General features: G+C 36.5%; 1 protein-coding gene across 2 annotated transcripts in view; it reads right to left on the bottom strand.

Annotated features, from left to right (window-relative positions):
* DLC1 (DLC1 Rho GTPase activating protein) overlaps positions 1-18,171 on the bottom strand; it is a 401,280-nt gene that overhangs the window by 193,807 nt on the left and 189,302 nt on the right. For both annotated transcript variants that reach the window (XM_045810850.2, XM_045810849.2), the window contains exon 5: positions 8,019-8,052. In XM_045810850.2, coding sequence (XP_045666806.2) covers positions 8,019-8,052 — 34 coding nt within the window. The remainder of the gene's footprint in view (positions 1-8,018; positions 8,053-18,171) is intronic.

The raw sequence follows: 18,171 nt of genomic DNA, 5'->3' as shown, positions 1-18,171 counted from the left end.
ACTCAAAACTATTTCTTGGGCATCTGCTTGTGCAAGGATACTACACTGGGTGTGGGGTGACAAAGATGAAATCGGGGTGGGGAGGGTTTATGCCTTCAGGAGCTCACAGTCTGATATGGAAGATAATTCTTTTTTTTTTTTTTTTAAAGATTTTATTTATTTATTTGACAGAGATAGAGACAGCCAGCGAGAGAGGGAACACAAGCAGGGGGAGTGGGAGAGAAAGAAGCAGACTCATAGCAGAGGAGCCTGATGTGGGGCTTGATCCCAGGACTCTGGGATCATGCCCTGAGCCGAAGGCAGACACTTACCGCTGTGACACCCAGGCGCCCCTGAAGATAATTCTTGAACAGAAATACATCACAAGTATCACTATGCCATAGAAAAATATAGCCACCTTTGGCTATGGAGACCTTGAAAGACCACTTCAAGTAGAGAAATCATTCAAATTGGAACTCATTAAAGAGAAATTATCATGCACCTGTGTCGCTTGAAATATAATTGGGAAGAAAGGGAAATATGATTTATTTTCCTACTTGGTAATAAATGAAATACCAACAGAACATTTAGAAACAGGTTCAGAAAGTTATCTGTATTGAAAAATGTTCTATGAGTTCAAGATTTTTGGTATTTAAGAATAGCTTACTTATATTTTTCATGAATTCCTTGATACCTGAAAGCTAATATGTTTTCTTTCAACAGCCCAGTCGACCACAGCCAACTTTTCATGGGTTAGTTTACATTAGGTTTCAGAGAAACTGAGAGGTTATGTGTGGGCATACCCTAAATTCCTTCCTCATAAAAAAGCAGGCAAGCAGAGACCATAATACTAAGAGAAGTGAAGCAAGTGAGCATTTATAAGCTACTAGTATAAAAATAATGAAATTCATTTTTGGAGAGTGAAAGGGAATAAAGAATTTGGAATGTTGGCCAAAGCCCAGCCTAGTCAGATCCTGCCGAACCCTGTAAAACAGCTGGGGTCTTTGCAGTCACAGGAAGTGCTTCACTTAGAATAGAATGATAAGATTTTGCTTTTGGCTCTAGGAAGTATAATACATATGGAGTAAAGCATTTGCTGATTTTTTTTTTTAAGATTTTATTGAATCCTTTATTTACCAAACATCAAGCAACTACTGTAAAGTCAGGCATAGGGAGTATGAGTTGAGTAAAACAAAATTCTGTCTTTCAAGGTCCTTACAGCCTAGCAAGACAGAACTAAAACCAGTCTGATCTGAACTAAAAGAGAGACAGATATAGAGCAGAGTCTTTTTCAGAAGGAAATCTCTGAAATAGAGCAGTCCTATTTTTATTCTTTCATTAAATCTCAATATCTGTAGATATCGAAATATGACTTAGAGCAGAACACATTGCATGGACAATTCCCTGAATCAAGCAATGATAAGCAGACTGGAAAAGGGGGCACATCTTTGCATTTCGGTTTTTTGTTTGTTTTTGTTGTTGTCTGTATTTCCCTTCTCAACGATCAAAGGCAGCCAAGAAAATTAATACCGAAAGGCACCAAATTTGGGCTTTGTTATTAGCATGTTCACAAGGAACTTGGAGTGAAATTATGAAAACCCTGATTTTTCCCCTCACATATTTGTCACAAAGAAGTGTTTGATTTCTATGTTCTGCCTTACTAGCCTCAACACAAAGTTTGCAGAGACTGTGAATCTGTTATATGCTTCTGAAAGCTATCTTTCACAAGTGTTTCAGGCTACAATTATTCATTATCTTGATTTTAACATTTTCTTGCCAAGGAACTAACCTAGAGGCAGGAATACAAACATTCTAAGAAAAATGACCAAGGAATGCAACCAAAGTCAGATTCTAAGTCATCTTTCTCAATGGTGCCCTTTACATATTTGTATGGGATAGATCCCCAAATGACACCATTAATTAATTACGCAGCTGAAATATTTGGCAGCTGTGGGGGTAACAGGAGTCACTGGGGGTGGGGAGGAGGAGCAGTTAAATAAATTTTTAGAACCATATCAACATTAAATCATTAAGATTGAAGCCAAAGCATCGTTGTGATTATAATTCATTGGTTAGCATGTATTTATAGCACACTCACTATGTGCTTATTAGCTGTTTTAATTACAGGGGACAGAAAGATAATATTCCTTATCTAGAAAAGATCATGGCCGAAAGATGAGGACATACAACAAAGCAAGATAATAAGATTGTTGTAAAAAACATATAGCATTTCCTAGGAGCACAGAAAAATCAATGACTAACTTTGCCTGGGAAATAATTCATTAAGGAGATAATATTGTTGGATCTAGTAAGACAAGTAGAATTATCAAGATATACAGGGCAAAAAATTTGCCATTTTTGGCTATTTTCCAGGCTGCATGCATTCTGACAAAATTTGCAAGGTGTTCTGTGATTTAATTTTTTTACAGGAGATTTCACATTACTCTATATTGCTACTTTTTGAATATGATCAGAGAGTCAGATTTTGGTGACTAAAATGCAATGCTAACTTTCTAATTTATATGCATCTGTGCAATAGAGGACACATTCTAAATCATAAGTGTAGATATTTTCTCTCCCATACAATTAAATGAAACTATATTCATTTAGGATGAAGAAAAACATGGTACACATCTTTTTTCCCCCCTGAATATGCCATTTCTCTCCTCCTCTATCTTTGCCTATCACCTATATTTTTTGAAACGTGGTTGCATGATCCAGGCAAAAGTAGAAATTTACAGAGTTAGAAAGGGTTCTGTGACTGTAAGAGGTGGCTGAAGTTCGATGAACAAACCAGCAAACCAACACAAGGGAAGAGAAAGAAGAGAAAATATTGGTAGGTATATTGGTGAGACTCCTAGCAGGAAACAGATGGTACACTGGGTAAACTGAGAAAAGCTTAGTAACAGAACTATTTACAAAGATTAGGAAAGCCAGAAGGGCAAGAAGAGAGAATGGTTTTCGGCACCTGGGAACTTGTATGGAAAGGGCCACCTAAGAGAAGGCAGCAGTGATTCCTTGGGAAACAGATGGGGGATAACTACCCAACCTCACAGTCCCATAGTCATGCCTCGCCTTCCTCTCCTCCCAGTCACCTCTGGCTCCCCACTGGTGGAAGAGGGAAGACAAAAAGGTGGGCAGCCCACTAGTTCTGTCTACACTGGTCAACCTCCAGGGCACAGAGCTGGGAAGAAGTAGTGGATCTGAGTGACAAAATGGACATATCCAGTATAAATTATACTGCTTCCAGATTACAAATGGCCAGGTATGATGCAGGAAGTTTGACCTTGCCTATAGAGAGCAGGGAGATGAAGAAAGTGTTAAGGCAGGAATTGATAGGACCAGGTGGTGCTTTTCAAATATCACTCTGGTGATGGTGTAGAGAGTGGACTGGCAAAATGACAGGCTGAGGTAGGGAGACCGATTCTGGTTGCTGTTGTGAAAGTCCACCGGTAAGTGGAGGGCTGCATTAATGCAATGGCAGGGAGAAGCTGACAAGGGTTGATTAGAAGGCAGTGTTGACAGGATTGTGTGCAGGAGGTGAGAGAGAGAAGACGGGAGCTGGGAAGACAGGGTCCAATTACCCCAGGGATAAGGGATGCAGTGGATAATGTAGTCATAGGAAAATAGGATGCAGGACATACATTTCTCGTAGACTGTTTGTGAAGACTGAAGATTATCTGTTCACAAGAGACAATTTCACCCTGATAGACAGGAATTTCTAATGAGAGGTCAAAATATGACCAATTCTGCCCATGGTGTGATAACTTCTGTCTGAATTAACTCAGTCAGAAGCTTACAGAGAAAGTGATCCCTTTTTTCCACATGGACGGCTGCTTAACTGTTAATTGGTGCCCTGAGGAAGCATTTAAGTACTCTTGGAGCAGACACAGGCAGCATAACACAGCTAGCTTCTATTTGGCTTGTACACATGGTAGTTAGAAGCACAACCAATTATCATAAAAAACAGCTACCATTTTTTAGGGCCTATTTTGTGCCAAAAATTGTTGCCTTACAACAACAACATGGCAGCTTCTTTATTTATACTCTAGAAATGGGAAAATGAGGAGGTTAAGTAACTTGCTCAAGGCCACACAGATAGGAAGCAGATGTGCTAGAGAATACAGCGAAGGCACTGGGTACACTTTTTAGGGGCACACGGATGCTGGTGGCATTGGGAAAGTTATATGAAAATATTATGTGTTGGACACAATTACACATTAATACTTATGTGATTAATTACGGTTTTTAAAAACAAATTAATTCAGATTCTGAGAATGTACATTTTGATACTTTGATCCTTTTCTTGGGAACTTTCTGAATAAGGTGGTTCAAGAAATTCTCAATTGAGAAGAGGAAAAGGAAGATGTTGGCCCAACAGAATATTCTTGACTAGAGACTGAGTTCCTTCAGGGCAAGGAACATGCCTTATTCATGAACTGCTTCCTTGATAGAACCTAATAAGATGTCTAAAATATGCTGCTATTCAATACGTATTTCTGGAATGAATGAACCGACAGCAGGCTCTTTCAAAAGTGTTTCCCCTTGGAGATTTTTGTCATCATGAGGTGGAAAGGAGCCACAGGATTAATTCCACCAGGATGTATTTACATAGCAACATGGATCAGAATAGAAGATGTCTATACAAATGGCCAACAGACACATGAAAAAGTGCTCAACATCACTTGGCATCAGGGAAATATAAATCAAAACCACAATGAGATACCACCTCACGCCAGTCAGAATGGCTAAAATTAACAAGTCAGGAAATGACAGATGTTGGAGAGAATGCGGAGAAAGGGGAACCCTCTCTCCTACACTGTTGGTAGGAATGCAAGCTGGTGTGGCCACTCTGAAAAATTGTATGGAGGCTCCTCAAAAAGTTGAAAATAGAGCTACCCTATAACCCAGCAATTGCACAACTGGGTATTTACCCCAAAGATACAAATGTAGTAATCCGAAGGGGCACCTGCACCCCAATATTTATAGCAGCAATGTCCACAACAGCCAAACTGTGGAAAGAGCCCAGATGTCCATTGACAAATGAATAGATAAAGAAGATGTGGTGTATATATATACAATGGAATATTATGCAGCCATCAAAAATGAAATCTTACCATTTGCAACAACATGGATGGAACTAGAGGGTATTATGGTAAGTGAAATAAGTCAATTAGAGAAAGACAATTATCATATAATCTTGCTGGTGTGGAATTTGACCAATAAGGCAGAGGATCATAGGGGAAGAGAGGAAAAAAATGAAACAAGAAGAAGTCAGAGAGGGAGACAAACCATAAAAGACTCTTAGTCTCAGGAAACAAACTGAGGGTTGCTGGAGTGGAGGGGGGTGGGAAGGATTGGGTGGCTGGGTGATGGGCATTGGGGAGGGTATGAGTTGTGGGGAGTGCTGTGTATTGTGTAAGACTGATGAACCACAGACCTGTACCCCTGAAACAAATAATATATTACATGTTAATAATAAAAAAAATAGAAGATATCTACTTAAAACACACACACAGAAACAACCACACAACTGTATCTCAAGAATTATTAATGGAATGTGCCCAAAATGATTTTTTTTTTTTTTTAGAGCTTCACAAGGCCTGGTGGGATTGCTTCCAGTTGGCTTGGATAAGAGGTCACACAGATTAAAAATAGACTTTCTTAATATGGAACAATAGGCTACATTCATTTAACAAGACAGAAAAAAAAATGACAGGCCTTAGGGGCGGGAATGAGGCTTAATCCTATTTAAGAGCTCAATTAACCCCCCGAAGATTGAGTAGGTCCTCTGCCTTCATTGACATTCTTCTGTCTAGCAGAGCTTAAAAACAGAGGTTCATAAGGAGGAATTAAGAGATTCACATTTGTATATAATATTGAAAATACTTTAAATAGGGCATAATAAAGTTTAGAAATATAAGAATTAGTTTGCTTAGACTGTTATGGTCCTTTAAAACTTGAAATAAGTCATATTCTCTTTCAATTGTCCAATCTGTTACCATTGTTAATAAAATATTCAAACACAAGCCTTTATCTTGACATATAAATTCATTGATTTTTTAAAAAATAATTTCTTTCTTATAATTATATTATCAAGCAAAATTACATTTCCTTCTAAACTAATCAGTACTTCTCAAGAAATGTACATCAAATCCATGTTGGAGTACATTCCAGTCACTCTAATGTTTTAATACACAGAAGCCAGGTTCTGCTCAAATTAGTCCCTCCCGGGTTAAGTCTCAGGGAGCTTGGGTAGGTCATTTGTATCAATTGGTAGATTCTACTTTTTACAGATCACCCTATGGAACCTCTGTAAATGGAATTTATCAGTTCTTTTCATTTGTGCCCCAGCATTATAGAAATGACTCAAACAGATCATTGAAAAGTGACAATTTCTTGTTTTTGTTTTTTGCAGTTGGATTATGATGAAGAGTGGTGGTTACATTATATGTATACTTTTTGTTTAATTAGCTCTTTGTTTTAATAAACATATCTTTGAAATATTTGAGAAGCTTGAAAAATTCAAGATCTTCTCCCTATCACACTGAAATCATTTAAGTGGCAGAAGGAAAAAAAAAAACTCTTTGCCTCTCCATTCCTTCAAGCAGTGGCATTTCCATCCCTTCTTCCCCTTCCCCACCAGCCCAGAATTCAAATTCTAATTTTCTCCTTGGGGTATGAAAGAATTTGCTGACATTCTGGAATAAGATGACAACTTTGCTCTGTTATGTACTTTGTTGAAATTGTAGCTACTCTTGGAAATTACAGAGAATGTTACAACCCAAGATAAAGCATGACTTCGGCTACAGTTCTTTCTCTTTGTGATGCAAATGTTAGTTAACCATTTATTTCTTGTCCCAACTAGACAGCTAACATATCTATTTAAGGTATTAGAGCACTGTGGGACTATAACTGGAATTCAGTTATTACATGCTACTAATCCATGTAATACCACTCCCTGTTAAACTGAACAGTTTTTTTTTTTTGAACTGACACATGATGCCAGTTCAATATTTTTCTTCTGTTCTGAAGGGCTACCTTTCAACATATTAGAGTAAAGAAATCAGACACAGCCTAAACATGAGAGAAAAGGTTAGCTCATGGAAGGATACAAACTATGAAAACTTTCGTGTGAAAACTACCTAGCGGTAAAAGTAAGATCACTGAACTACAGAGAGAACATCCTCCACATAAAAATCATCAGACAAACTAATGCTTTAGTGTAGAGTCATTTAAGTCATGTCATCTTTTAATGACACTATAAATTCTTAATACGACTCTTCGAAATCACAAACGTCTAATTTCTAAGTGATACGCTTCAAGTTTGGTAGTAAACCTTCAATCTGTTTTTTTTTTAAAAGATTATTATATCATTATTACAATACATAAAACATAAAACAGTATTGAGGAAGATTAAAAGATTTTTTTAAAAGCTCCTGAATCCACCAATCCAAGTCTGATTTTTCACATTTCAACGTTTCTCATCAGTCCTTATCCATCTCCCATGATCCTGCTAAATAGTTATAAACATAGCACAGAGCATAGAAACATATTCTGATTTTCTCATATAATTGTTCATATTGCTTCAGAATTATATTTTTGATGGTGCAGCATCAGCTTTAAATAAGTACATCTTGTTCTCTGACTACTATATAAGCTACTTAAGATGACAAAATAAATCTTGATAATTATCGACAACTGATGTCCAAAGGCTGTTTCCCAGTACACTAAGCAACATCTAATTCTTTCCCTCAAGAAAAAAAAATTGTGGATATGGTTACAAGTAAGGCTACAAGAAGCATACATCTTATTCTAACATAAAGTAATGTTCTGTTAAGAAACCACATTTTTTTCTTACATTCTGAGCAAACCAAATTGATTTTTCAGGAATTCAATCATACCATTTGCTCAGAGATTGATGAGATTGCCCAGAGATTGATGAGATTTATACAATTTTAATATTTAATGAAATGTCTACATGAATATGGAATTTTATTTCAAAATAGGATGGAAAACATAACCAAATGTTGACTTACCAGCATTTTCCTTGTCTGAAATACCTGGAATTGCCTGGAAAAAAAAAGTCACAAAATTATATTATTACTAGAAAGAAATATCACAACATTATCAGGAACAAAATGAACGACCAAAAATGGAGCAAAAATTAAATAGAATCCAACAGCAGAAAAGTGAGCAGGCAGAGTTACTAACAGACATTTTTCCATATAAAGCAACCAGATGGCCAACAGGTACATGAACAGGTGCTCAACAGCCCTAATCATCAGGGAAATGCAGACCAAAATCACAATGAGATATTACCTCCCAACTGGGAAAACGGTCAATAAGAAAAAGACAAAAAATACATGTTGGCAAGGAGGTGAAGAAAAGGAAACCCTTGTGCACTGTTGGTGGGAGTGTAAACTGCACAGCCACTATGGAAAAACAGTATATCATTATTCACAAGAGCCTGGATATGGTCACAGCCTCAACGTCCATCAGTGAATGAATGGATAAAGAAGAGGTGGTATATATACTAGTCAGGCATGAGAAAGAAGGAAATCCTGCCATTTGCAATAACATGGACCTTGAGGGCATTATGCTAAATGAAATAAGCCAGACAGAGAAAGACAAATGCTGCATGGTATCATTTATATGTGGAATTAAAAAAAAGTGAAACTTCTAGAGTCAGAGAGTAGAAAAGTTACAGGGGGCTGGAGAAATAGTGAAAATTTGGTAAAAGGGTATATAAACTCAGTTATAAGATGAACAAGGTCTGAGGATCTAATGTATAACATGGTGACTATAATTGATAACACTATATTGTATAATTAAAATCTGCTAAGAGAGTAGAACTTAAATCTTCTCACCAAAAGCAAACAAAAAACCAACAAACCAAAAAAACCCCCCAAAACCAGATAAACACAAGAAGTGATAAATGCGGTAATTAAGTGGAAATCCTTTTACAATGTATATGTATTCCAATCACCATGATATAAATTTTAAGTATCTTACAATTTTGTCAATTATACCTCAGTAAAGCTGAAAATAAAAATAAAAAATGAGAGTTGGGGAACTATCAGTAAAGTTACTAGATCCAGGTATAATAATTTTTAATCATCATGTAATTATTTTCTTCTCTGAAAACACATATTACCCTTAAAAAGATATTGGCAATAAATGAAACCAAAACATTCTTTGAATTTGGGTAGAATTCTTTGTCCTATTTTGTGAGACAGAAAAAGTAAATTGTCCGGTGATTTTCTGGGCATTTCAAATCTCTGCCCTCTCTCTCCAAGGCTCAGATTCCTCCTTTATTATTATTATCATTTTTTAAAAGATTTTTATTATCTATTTGAGAAGAAGAGAGAGAGAGAAGGAGCAGGGGGAGGAGCAGAGGGAGAGGCAGACTCCCTGTTCATCAGGTAGCTCGATGCGGGGCTCCATCCCAGGACCCTGGGATCATGACCTGAGCCGAAAGCAGATGCTTAACTGACTGAGCCACCCAGGCACCCTGAGATTCCTCCTTTATTAGATGGGGACAATCACATCTAATTCTTAAGGTTGCTGAAAGGACTAACTGTGGTAGCTTCGATAAAACATTTGAAATCTTACAGGTAACTGCTGTTACTATTTGTTTCTATGGGCATTGGGACAATGGGTCAATTTACTGATAGGCATGGTCTAGAAGTTCCATTCCCAGCAACTATCATCTATCACTACCATTGCTTAAAAAATAGAATTCAGAAGATGTTTTCAAGAGACTTTAACGTATAATTGTCTAGTTCTACTATCAGGGGATATTCTAAAATAAATTAAGGAAGTTGAACTTCTGGTTCCCATTCACCTCAGTTATTCGTGTTTATAATATTGTGAACATAAAGGTATTAACTTGTATTGGAAGGCTTCAATCCATCTGACCCACTGGGATTTGATACCTTCTACTCCAAACCACTGACCAAACAGGATGTCTACAACTGACATCTCTCCTTCTCTTCAGAGACAAAGTCCTCAGAGTTGGGGTTAAGAAAAGTAGGCTAAAATGGGTAAATAATTTTGTTGCATGTGCGTGCGTGTGCGCATGTACGTGCGTGTGCGCATGTGTGTGTGTGTGTGTGTGTGAGAGAGAGAGAGAGAGAGGGAGATAGAGAGAGAGAGAGGAGGGAGGGAGGGAGGAAGGGGAAAGTTCACATGCATCTCAATTGCAGATAAGCCTAAGGAAATAGCATTGATCTTCATTTCCAGAAATATCAAATATCAAGATACCTGTATCTTTGTGAGATATTGATTACTGCTGAGATCCTCACTTTTGGAACTTAGAGAATTTGGTGATTGATGCAATTTTCAAATAAGAGGCAAATCTCTCTATGGGTAAAAAATAGAGGAGGTTTTTATTTTAGCAAGATTAATCCACAGTGAAGGTATATTTTGACTTAATTTCTATCTACATTTAGTTGTTTACTTCTTGTTTTCTGAATGTGAATGCTGACTCTGCATCCTGGCAAAGGTGCAGCTGTGAGGAGACTATCAGGTGAGAAAAAGGCAGAATGGAGGGTCATGTCCAGAGACCAGAGTATCAAAGGGATTGCACAGGCTTTAAGTATCTTCCTCAGCATCCTTTCACTTATAGATGGGTCATCTATTTTTCCTTTCCTTCAAGAAGAACTGCTGTGATTCTACTCTATAGAAAAGCTGTTTCCCCCTTTACAGGAAAATTATCACATGGTTTTGGTGATATTTGCTGACTTCTTATGTAAGTTTTTTGAGAAGGGTTTAAAAATGGACTTAAATTTGGGTACCTGGGTGGCTCAGTTGGTTGAGGATCTAGCCCTTGATTTTGGTTCAGGTCATGGTCTCAGGGTTGTGAGATTGAGACCCCCTCAACAGTCTCCTCACAGAACATGCAGACTGCTTAGGATTTCCTCTCCCTCTCCCCTCTGCCACCTCCCTCCACTCATGCTGCTCACTCTCCTCTCTCTCTCAAAAAAATAAAATAATAAAATAAAATAAAATAAAATAAAAATAAATAAATAAATGGACTTAAATTCACACTATATATTTTAAGCTTACCCCTGGATTACTTCCCTGACTGGAGATGAGGTCTTTCAAATTAAATTTTCTCTTCTGTGACAAGCAAATAAACAAGAAAACAAAATTGAAACCCTTCCATTGACAAGATTGTAAAGGCTGGTGATACGCAGTTAAAAGATGTTCATGGAGAATGTGCCTCAGAAGGAAATAGCAAACACTTACTAGGTTCTGAATAGGGACAAGGCACAGTTTTAAGCTTTTGCCTGCATAAACTCACTGAATCCTTAGAATAACCCACGGAGTCCTGGAAAGGGAAGTAACTTTTGTGAGGTCACCGTCGGTGATAGAAGCCAGGATACAACCACCGGCATGCTGGCCTCTGAGGTCAAGACTAGCTTCAAAATACTAATCAGAGTCTTTTTGAAACAAGAGAAGAAAAATTTGGAGAGATTCCATGATAAAATATTGACTGAGATCACAAAATATCTATGCAGGAATATCTGTATGAGATATTTAGAAATTATCTAAGTTCTCTCTTCTTATAGCCAAGGCATTTAAACAAATTGAATGTCTTGCCCCAAATCACAGGTTGACCAGCGACAGGCCTTTTCCATATTTTGTTCTATCTGATAGCGAAGTGCGTTACTGAGCACGTGTAAGTAAATATTTAATAAAAATGTTAAGCAATGAGTTGTGCTACAAGGCAAAAATATTTTAGCCTCCATGTAGCCAATGCCAATTACTTTAGAATCTCACCACGTTCTGTATGAGTCTTTAAGCCACCAAGGCTCATTTCCATGAAATAACTACATGATGTGGAGGCAGGAAAGTCAAAGTTTCATGCACCCAGAATTTTATAACTGCCTTTTCAAAGTAAAACCACGCAGTCCACAGCTGAATGTCTCTCAGCTGATTTATCTTTGAATTTGAGGGAGAATTTTCTCTCTAGAAAAGGTTTATAAATAAATTTTTAAAATGCTGACACTCCATTTTCAGTTAATTAAAGCTATTTGTTGATTCCTAAATTACATGCCTCACATTATCCTATGTATGGAAACCCTTGGCAAAGTGTTCCTTCTTTGTGGAATTCACAATCCAGTTGAAGAGGGTACATGAAAGACAGAAGAGTTCCATACAGTGGGTGCTCAAGGGCAATGATTAGCACCATCACTGGTGTGACATCAAAAGCAGTGAGAAGACAGCTGATAATTAGGACCACCCAGGTGGAAATGGAATGGTTTTCTAGGGCACTGAACCCTTCGGAAGGAGACGTTGGTCCAAAGATTCTTTTTGTTTTTGACTTCAGAGAAGAGGCATGGCTAGATTTGGTCTTGAGTTTCTGTAGTATCATATCTGTTCCTGCTCTTGGAACAAGAGTCCATGCAAGGTGGCTGCATAGTCTGGTATAGAGTAAGTGTTCATCAAACATTTGTGGAATTAAAGTACCAAATACATATTCATATATACAGTTTAAATAACATGTATGACTGTTGCTTATGAGAAAGCTCCTATAAAAAGCGTATTTTTGAATTCATTAGGGGTTTTTGTTAATAGTTGCCATATGTTTCATTTGAACTGTATCCTCAGGAAGTGATTTAACATTTCTGGCAATAAAGCAATTAAATAGGATTTTCCTGCTGCCCATATGGGTTCGCTGTAACTTCATATTTTCTTCTCTCATTTCTTAACGGAACAAAGGGAAGTCTACTAATAACTTCCAAATGAGAGAAGAAAATCATTTTTGGTCTTGTTATTTTTCTTTGTGATATTCAAATGATAGGATGACAATCTTAAATATTTTTTTAATGGCTGTACTGACCCTCCAGCAGTTTCTTACAAGTAAAGATTTTCATTTAAGTTGATCTGTTAAGGTGTTTTATAATTGAATTTTAAAAAGCCATTAAAGAGAAAGCTTTTTAGGAAAAGGGGAGAAAAAAATTCTCTTTCTCTTAACGAGGTCTTTTAAAGCTGTGTGTGGGAGCTTAGTCTGTGCCTATGTCTGTTTATGTTTTTGACGTGAAACATGGTTAGAGGAAATGCTGGTTTTGACATGCCTTCCGGAAATGTTGTAGACATATGTTGATTCTTTTGGTCTGCTGCTAGAATGACTTTCTGCACTTACAGGAGGGACCTCAGCTGGACACCTTTTAAGAACTTACACCAGTGACACAGAAGCTGCTAACAAACAGTCACATAATAGATGTCATATCTGAATTCATTTTTGTGCACTGACAGTTTGTTGATGTAATTTCTTCCTGATGATTTTAGTTGGAAATTGAGGATGATTTTTCCTCTTTAATGTGCTGTTTTCATTAATATGCTATGTCCCTCACTCATATAAATTACTTTTTCTCTTAGTTCTTTGGAATCAGAACCAGAGAATACTACTGTTAAGAAGGCTCTTTGAAAGCCAATCTTTCAATCAATGGGCAGCGAGGATAGACTGAAAGATCCTACTCATGTTCTAGGAAGGGATTTTTTTTTTTTTTTGTCCTGCAGGAAACAACAAAGCACTACCATGTATTTTGCATTTACTCTCTATATAGGCAGCACTTGTTTTGCATATCTTATTAGACATGTTCACACAGAAATGTCTAGGATATTCTGTTTTGTTTTATAGGAATTATCTTCATTTGCCTTTTAAAAAATGGCAAGAATCAGGGCAAAGTAATTTATTCCTTTCCCTTAAAAACATTCACTTTTGTTCCCACAAAAATATTTTACAGACAAATTTCAAAACGGGTAATTATGTCCTTAGAAATTGCAGGAAAACATCCCCCAGTGAAGGAATAGCCGCTAACTCAGACGAGGGCACAAGAGCCCATTGAGGGCACAATGGGCAACAGGAAGAGTTTGGAGATTTATATTTTGGGAAAGACATGAAAGACTACATAAAGAAAAAGAAGGTACATTGAAAAATGGGTTTGTTTACATCTCTTTATTTAAAGACTCTTTTGAAATCAGTCCAGTCTGTGATATTGTTATAGTCAATGATTTCTATTTGATCCCACTTGAACAAAGAAGTTCATTGAAAAGCTGTGTCTGATTGGCAATCTGATATCATCTGTTTTGGTTTACAAAGTATTTCTCTAGTTTTGACAGTCATCATTCTTTTATTAAAAATACAGGCTCTTCACGGTGGAAGGGACTTAGATATCATTTAGTTGTGTTTCCCAAACTACTCTGAATACCACCTTTTCAACCTTAACTACATACATGTATCTTATAAATTATTTGTTTAATAAAATTTAAATATTAAATTTAAATAAATATCTTTTTTTTCCTTGTTCTAAATAACAAAAGTGAAATACATGAATTTATGGGTTTGAATTTTGGGTTATATTATTTATAATACACATGAAAAGAACTATTAAAACTTAAAATATTTATCCCTGTATCAGCTGATGTTCACCAGTAGTCTATGTATCCATATGTTGGGAAACACTGATCTAGTTCTTTCTCTGTCACTTTGCCTATAAGGATGTTGAGATCCAGAGAGATTAATGATTTAGTCGATGTTACAGACCTTAAGTTGGCCAACTGGAGATTAGAGTAGAATCTGGGTCTTAAAGCACTGTCTACTATACCTTTATTCATAAGACTGGTAAAGTCAAACATCACCAAGGTTTTCCCTCTTGCATGAATAATTTCAATTTAACTTCGTTTCTGAATCATTCAATGGAAGATAAAGGAAATTCAGTTACAGTGGAAGAGACAATGTGCTAGTATGAGGACTGTCGTCAGGGTACACATATATGTGACCAAAGTGAAATAAGTGCATACATAATTACCCGAGAAATGTAATTGTGTATCCTTATTTCCAAAAAGAATTTGACATGTCTTATTTAATGAAAGTTGTCAGCCATACTGAGGAATCTTTTATTTTTTTGGCCAACATCACTGACTCTGTCCATATATAGGTTTGCAGACTGAAACCATGGTTTCATCTATATTCTATGGTGTAGAAATTTGAGGCCTTGGCTTAAAATAGTTGTGTAAGCGTTTAAGCAAACACTAAGTTGATTCTTAAGGGATGCTTTGGTGCTTTTCACTCCTTTGAGCAGAGGTGGGATGACTCTCTGGATAAAAATGTAAGCTGGACTTCCAACCTTAATTTTTTTATTTTTTATTTTTTTTTAAAGATTTATTTGAGAGAGGGAGAGAGCAAGTGAGCAGGGGGGTGAGAGGCAGAGGAAGAGGGAGAGAGAGAATCTCAAGCAGACTCCTCGCTTAGCGCTGAGCCCCACAAGGGGGTTGTCATGGGGCTTGAAATGGGACTCTACTTGCCACTCTATCTAATGAATCCCACCACCCTGAGATCATGACCTGAACCAAAATCAAGCATTGGACACTTACTATTTCCAATAAATCACTGATTAAGATATTATTCATGGCAGAACTCAATATCCTTTAGATAACATATTCATGTTATAAATTCTTTTCAAAATTTAACAAGTCATGTCTCCCTCCCCAATTGTAATTATGAAAGTTCAGTACTAAATGCAATGTTTAATTGAAGTAACCATTTTGGTATAATCGCTTTACCTTTTACATGGTTTTATATAATTTCGATATTTTATTAATCCTACTTTGTGACTCTTGCTGTAAGTTGCTCTATTTTTGTGAATTTTTAAGTTATATATTCTAAAACATCTGATTTTATGCTCAACCTTAGTGATTCTGGAAAAATAATTGTTGCTGAAGTACCTGAATAGGTTCATAAATTTTGCTAGAAAATTTGCATTATTTCTTCCTTCTTGGATATTTGCAACTTCTTCAAAAATCAATTTGTAAGTTCTTACAAAAGTATTCTTTTACTCTTTGGTACAGTGATTTGCATATGGTAGCCTTTTAGAAATACTGATTATTCAAAGAAGCTTTGTTTTTTTTTTTAGAGTCTGGTTAATGAAAGTTCACAGTTAAGGAGCACCATAGACATGTAGACTTATTTTCAGTAAAGATGATATTCAAGATAGGTGACTTATTCAGGGAGCAATTGACTCAGAATGGCTGTTTATTTTTCTTGGTGGACAATGTTAACCAGCAATTCATCTGCTCCTCAGTGCTAAATGTGTGCCCTTTACTCCCCCTGGTATCCCTCATAATGGATTTTTTCATTTTGTCCATGTCCTCATTTTTCTAGCCTGAGTCATAGTTTTTTGCTGGTGCAACCCTCCTTCTCTCTGTATCTGATGGGCACTACAAAGGCAACTGGCTCTGCTAAAATTTATTACTATACCACTGTTTTCCTTAAAATGCTTTAATGATGACCTTTTCCCCACTCCCTTCCTGGAATGCCTGGCCATTAGTCATGTGCTCTGAGATTCTCATCCTCTTCTGCCTCGTTCTAGCCACTCAGTTAATAGACACACACATTAAGTATCCACTGTATGCACAGCCCTTTACTGCCTGCTGTGGTGGAAGTAAATGAAATAAAAAGACATGCTGTAAAAATAAATAATTACGAATTCAAGACTGAAGTCTAAAATAGAAAATCAGAGCTAAGATATCAACAAGTACTAGGTTCCTCGCTGCTACAGATTGGCTCTGTGACTTTGGACAAGTTTCTAGAACTCTCTGAATTCAGTTTCCTCATCTCTAAATAGAGGGTAGAAATAATATCTACATCTCAGGGCTATTTGTGATGATTCAATGACATACTGCACAAAAGAGGATTATCACTGTACTTGCCCAAATGTTCCCTAAGTGTAAACTATTCCTATTGTTGGGTTTGTTATTATGATAAAAAAAAGTAACTACATATTCATTCTGAAATAATGCAAAGAAGCATAGGTTATCTGTCTCTGCTTCTTCCACTTCCTTCTGTCAATTAACTTGTTTCTCCTCAGGTACATTCTTCCTTTACTTACTTTGAACTATTTATAATTATTTTCTGTGTTATTTTGAAAGAAATACTTCTCCTTTTTTTGGTCAGCTACTTCAAGTTTTTATGCAGTTTGGAAGCTATCATCCTCAAGCCCTCACCCTTAATTTGGAGTCTGTCACCAACTGTTACTAGATAGGTCTATTCTTGGTCCCCTTAGGTGTCAACAAGTAACACTATTCTTCTTGAGTCCTTACACTGAGGAACAGGCTCCCAGTTCTGCAACCTTGAGCAGCAGGGCTTAAGGGCATATGTGCAAGTCATAACTGTATCAGAAAATGTAGAATATTTGTCTGCTGCACTTGTGGGACCTTTCAGTGACCTCTGAACTATAGGAGATATGTCAGGCCACCACTCTCATTCAACAGGAACTCTTAATGGGACTGATCACTTACTGAACTTCCTTGAACTCAAATGAATTCCATACGTGATTCAGAAACTATTGGAGATACAGATAGATAATATTATACATAATATATATATATTATATATTGTATAATGTATAACATTAATATTGGTTAATAGACTGATAAAAGTATAGAGGTAAACATACACTAATAATGAAGTAGCAGAATAAAAGCAGTAATTGGTCCTATTTACATTGTACCAAAAAGAATTAAATCCCTAGGAATAAAGTTAACAAAGGAGGTGAAAGACCTGTACTCTGAAAACTATAAAACACTGGAAAGAAACTGAAGACAACACAAAGAAATGGAAAGATATTCCATGCTCACAGATTGGGAGAACAAATACTGTTAAAATGTCCCTACTACCCAAAACAATCTATAGATTCAGTGCAATTCCTATCAAAATACCAACAGCATTTTCCACAAAACTAGAATAGATAATCCTAAAATTTGTATGGAACCAGAAAATATCCTGAATAGCCAAAGAAACCTTGAAAAAGAACAAAACTGAAGGTATCATAATTCCAGATTTCAAGGTATACTACAAAGCTGTAGTAATCAAAAAAGTATGGTACTAGCACAAAAATAGATGCATAGAGAAATAGAACAGAATAGGTAGCCCAGAAATAAACCCACGATTATATGGTCAATTAATCACCAACAAAGGAGGCAAGAACATGCAACGGGGAAAAGATGGTCTTTTCAATAAATGGTGCTGGGAAAACTGGACAACTACATGCAAAAGAATAAAAGCAGACCACTTTCTTACATCATACACAAAAATAAACTCAAAATGGATAAGAACTTACATGTGAGACCTGATGTCATAAAAATTGTAGAAGAAAGCACAGGCAGTAATTTCTCTGACAT

The sequence above is a fragment of the Ursus americanus genome, chromosome 27, assembly GCF_024610735.1.
Source record: "Ursus americanus isolate L20-20 chromosome 27, mUrsAme1.1.p, whole genome shotgun sequence".
Classification (NCBI taxonomy): domain Eukaryota; kingdom Metazoa; phylum Chordata; class Mammalia; order Carnivora; family Ursidae; genus Ursus; species Ursus americanus.
This window is presented reverse-complemented; position numbering and strand designations above follow the sequence as displayed.